The sequence below is a fragment of the Penaeus japonicus genome, unplaced genomic scaffold, assembly GCF_977035675.1.
Source record: "Penaeus japonicus unplaced genomic scaffold, GWHDUDI00000001_assembly GWHDUDI00000036, whole genome shotgun sequence".
Lineage (NCBI taxonomy): Eukaryota > Metazoa > Arthropoda > Malacostraca > Decapoda > Penaeidae > Penaeus > Penaeus japonicus.
Genome location: NW_028234438.1, coordinates 15812469 through 15817468, shown reverse-complemented (window position 1 = coordinate 15817468; position 5000 = coordinate 15812469). Strand labels below are relative to the sequence as shown.

General features: G+C 36.4%; 1 protein-coding gene across 1 annotated transcript in view; it reads right to left on the bottom strand.

Annotated features, from left to right (window-relative positions):
* Positions 1-1777: 1777 nt before the first annotated feature.
* The window catches only part of LOC147467419 (glutamate receptor ionotropic, delta-1-like), a 14220-nt gene continuing 10997 nt past the window's right edge, over positions 1778-5000 (bottom strand). The window contains exons 12-13 of the mRNA XM_086531821.1: positions 4104-4280; positions 1778-1790 (exon numbers count right to left, since the gene is read on the bottom strand). Of these exons, the coding sequence (XP_086387947.1) occupies positions 1778-1790; positions 4104-4280 (190 nt within the window). The remainder of the gene's footprint in view (positions 1791-4103; positions 4281-5000) is intronic.

The following is a 5000-nucleotide window of genomic DNA, read 5'->3' as shown; positions in this document are numbered from 1 at the left end:
ACTGGTTTATGCATTGTTATTGTCAACGCTTTATTCTAATCAGGATCACGGTCATTGCTATCATAATTATCTTGATCACCATTCAAAAATCATCATTATTATCGTCATTAAAATTGTTATCACTATCATCACTTCATAAGACTAATTAGATGAGATATTGTTAAACTGAAGAATAAGGATGAAGATGATGATGGTAATGACAATAAGGATGATAATAGTTAAAAAAAATGACAGCATTGATATTGATGATAACGATTATGATGATAATGATGATAATGATGATAAGGATGATAGTAATAATACTGGTAATGCAGGTGATGATACCAGAATGGTAACAGCGCTAATAATGATGATAACATAAGTAATGATAATAATGGTGATGATAACAATAAGAGCTGTAATGATAATAGTAACAGCAACAACTAGAACATTGATAATAATAACAACAAATAAAATAAACAATGAAAGTCAATGCTCTCAGATAAAAAAAAACACTTACATATTCCAAACAGGAATATCGATATCCGACCTTAATTCAAACAACAAGATTAAAATCACCACGATATTTTTACCTCTTCTCCGCCGCAGCATTACAACTCAGCAAACCATGTCATCTCATGGTTTCGCAATGTCAGCGGGAACTCTGATTTCTCCCCCCGGGTTTGAGGGCCAACCAAGGGGCCTCTCTGGTGCACTTCCACGAAAAATCAGAATTTCCGTGAAATTCTTTCTTAAGTACAAAGACCAAGGGACACAGACCCATCATGAGCCATCTCACACAGATCATAATATGATGGAAAACAAAATAGACCTGCGGATCGGAATGTTCTCAGAACAGGAATCGGCCATCAAGACAATTATGGGGCAAGGTGTGATGTGTCATCACTAGCGTGAACTCACCGAGGATGCATCCCTCACCCCTGAACCCCCCCCCCCCCCTCACCAAATCCCATCCGATCCCCCATCTCCCACCCTTGCTTTGAGCACCTTTCCTTTTTTAACTTTCCCTTTTGCATCTCTTCCCCCTATCATAACGCCCTCTACCTCCACCCCAAGTAAGGCAAACACAAACACCCCCACCTCCTCGCCCTCCACACCTGTGCCCATGACCAGCAGTCGTCCCCTCCCGTTGCCCTCCCCTCACTCCCCGCCCGCGGCCAGCCAGCTGCCCCGCGCCCTTGCCGACTCAGCAGCCTCCAACTATGCTGAGCCATCCTCGCGCCTCTCCGCCAGTGCACCCAGCCAGGGGTCCTCCGCTCCCCCAAGTCTGCGTTACCTAAGCGCTCGCCCACAGGAAAACCAAAAACCAACAAGGTAGACGAAAAAAAAAAAAAAAAAAAAAAAAAACAGGAAAAACAAGCAACTCGATTCCAACCGCCACTGGGAAGACACAGCTCAGCATCAGGTGCAGGGTGCCTCTACACTTCCTACATGCTTCCCCCCCTCCCCCCCTGCTCCAGTAGTGTAACCAGTGGTCATCAATAATTATGCAAAGATCATAAAAGCCACGAATGAAACTAGGAGACACAATCCTACCAAAATACCACTGTCCTTTCAAGAAAACAAAAATGACACAGAGATACTATATAAATTTCGCAGTAACAGGGGCAAAGAAATAAAACCCGAACTATTTAAAAACCTAGATGCTTTCCCCGACAATGGCAAAGTGTTTCTAAACAAAAACAAGTACTGAAGCGATCAGAATGTTTGACCGCGCACACCGCTTTTTATCTTAGGTGACTTAAATGATTTAATTAAGAAAAATAAATTAGAACAATTAGTCAATAAACCTACAGGGATCAGAGAAAACACCTCATCCATATTAGAGTAGAATAGATTAGATAACTAACTTATGAACAAACAACTGCTTCCACACTACATAAAGACACATGTAAACTTGCTCACTTTGTGTGATCTTTCTAAAGCTTTTGACAGCGTCAACCACAAAATTCTTCATAACAAATTAAGAAACCACAAAACTGATGCCCATTGGTTCGATAGTTATCAAAGTACAAGAACCCAGTTGATAAAAAATCATGAGAATATATCATCAAAACAATCACTCACTATTCATATTTGGCCCGATCCTATTCAAAATTTCCATTAATGATTTATCAACCATAGTCCATTACTGCCATCTGATATAATACGCAAATACGGATTTTAAAAAATGAATCTTCATAAGTAGTCGGCAAAATTTGGCTAAAATTTCCATAGACACAACCATAAAATTAGAAGGCCGCCAAATTAAACCAAGCACTTCAGTTAAAAATCATGTTGACAACATACATAGGAAGGTAATAGCTACACTAATATATCTTCATCATAAAAAATCAAGTCCCTACTGAAACAAGAATCGCGGTTGTACACACTGTAGCATCATTAACTTAAATGTTTGAGGCTCAACTAACAAAACCCTAATGCAGAAAACACAAAGACTACAAAACTTTGCTGCAAGAGTTGCATTGAGTAATGTTAGTAAGTTCGATCACATCACCCCACATATTCTTAAATCAAAATAGTTAAAATTCCAAGCCAAATGCAGTTATGATACCCGTATTTTCATTCATAAAATCATTCATGGGAATTATTCATAATCGGCGGGGAACACATCACCCACCTCATTAATTTCAAAACTAAATTAAAAGAACATTTTCTGATTTGTCTGTTGTGATATTTTATCAAACATGTAACAAATGTAATGCAATAAATCATTTATGTAAAAAGAATAACCAGCGTAATTTATTGAAAAAAAAAATCAATTCGAATTATTTTTTTTTGAAATTGAAAAGCAACCCAATGAACAACTTTGAACAAGATTTCTTTGTTTGTGTTCTGCCCCGAAAACTAACGCAAAACAACTTGCTCTGTCGTGCAACCCAAAGCAATAAATAGTCGTGCATAAATGTTTACGACCGACCTACGAGCCTAAAACATTTCAGTCAAAGTTGCTCGCCAAGATACTGCGTTTATATTCATCGTTAATTAATTGATCCTTTTATTAACCATAACAAAATGTATGTCTTAGTTATAATTACACGATAATTACCCTTTTTCTCCGTTCATCCATAGGCTAATGCGATTCTTGGCGCTAATCATGTTTATTGCATAATTAAAGTGACGTAATAATCATCTTAAGGAATGCTTTGGCAGCAGTTTATGAAGAGGGTGCCACTTCTAGCGTGCCAGAAGTCACGGTTTAATAAAATTGTTTTAGTGCCAACTTCCGTATTATCTTTATTATTGTTATTATCATAATTATTTATATTTTTATATCATCATTAATATTACTATTATCATCCTTGTTATCATTCTGATCAATATTATCATGATTGTTATTATCATTGTTATTTTTATCATCGTCACCATAATCGTCATTATTACTATCATTATCAGTATCACTATCATTATCAACATTATCATCATCGCTATTGTAATCATTATGGTAATTGTCATGATTATTATCATTATAACTGTTATCATTATTACCATTATCATCGTTATCATTATCATTATTATCATTAATACTGATATTATTATCATTATTACCATTATTATTATCATTATCATTATCATCATTAATACTGATATTATCATCATTATCACTAATATCATCATTACCATTATTATTGTCACCATCATCATTATTATCAATAATATTAACGTTATCATTATTATTATCACTATCATTATTGTTGTTATTGTTTATATCATCATTTATATTACTGTTGCCATTGTTATCATTACCATCATCATTATTGTTAATCTCTTTATTGATATCATCATCATCATCATCATCATTATCTGTATCCCCATATTTCTTATAGGCCTATAATAATAATAATAAAAAAAAAAAAAAAAAAAAAAATATATATATATATATATATATATATATATATATATATATATATATATATAATGATACTAACCTGAAATAAAGACTAAGGATAAAATAACAGAGCGATATTTTAACCCCCTGAAAAACGACTGAACGAACTTGAATACATTGCATAGATGCAGAGGATCATGGATCTCATCAATAAACCAGCAACAAAATCAATCATGGCAATGAAAATAGAATAGATAGTAATAGCGATGATGACCTTTGTGTGACCTGTGATATGACCTTTGTGTGACCTGTGATGATGACCTTTGTGTGACCTGTGATGATGACCTTTGTGTGACCTGTGATGATGACCTTTGTGTGACCTGTGATGATGACCTTTGTGTGACCTGTGATATGACCTTCGTGTGACCTGTGATGATGCCCTTTGTGTGACCTGTGGTACACAATACATATGGATAGTAATGAATAGGTTGCATTGCGTGTAATGTGAAGGGAACAGAGAGCTCATAACATAGCATATAATGAATGATCGTTTGAGAATAGTTAGCGGAACTGAATCGTCATGTGAATATTGGATTACACATATTGGTCACATCAAAGTTCCTTCCCACTCCAAACTCTTAAATCCAACGATTCACAATGCCTAATATAACTATGGTATATAAAAGTATCACACACACATACACACACACACACACGCACACACACACACACACACACACACAAACACACACTCAAACACACACACACACGCACAAAACACACACACACACACACACGCACAAAACACACACACACACACACACACACAACTCAGAAGCACAAACTTACTTTCTGCTTTCCTCGCCCACTCACAAATACCCAAATGCTTGTGTCACAGCCCTTCCTCTCGCTCTTTCCTCAGGGATGGCACTCCGACCTCTGTTCTTTCTCCTCCTTCTCCCTCTCCCCTTCTTCTCTTCCCACCCTTGCTCCTCTCCCTTCCCCCCCTCCCCCTTCCCCCTATTAGTGCCAGAGATGTGTTGCCACCTTTCGCAATCTCTCCAATTGTGCGTTTTTTTTATATTCTAATTTTGTTTTATATCTATTCATTCATTTACCAATCGATCCACCCATCTATCTATCTATCTATCTATCTATCACCAAGGGATTA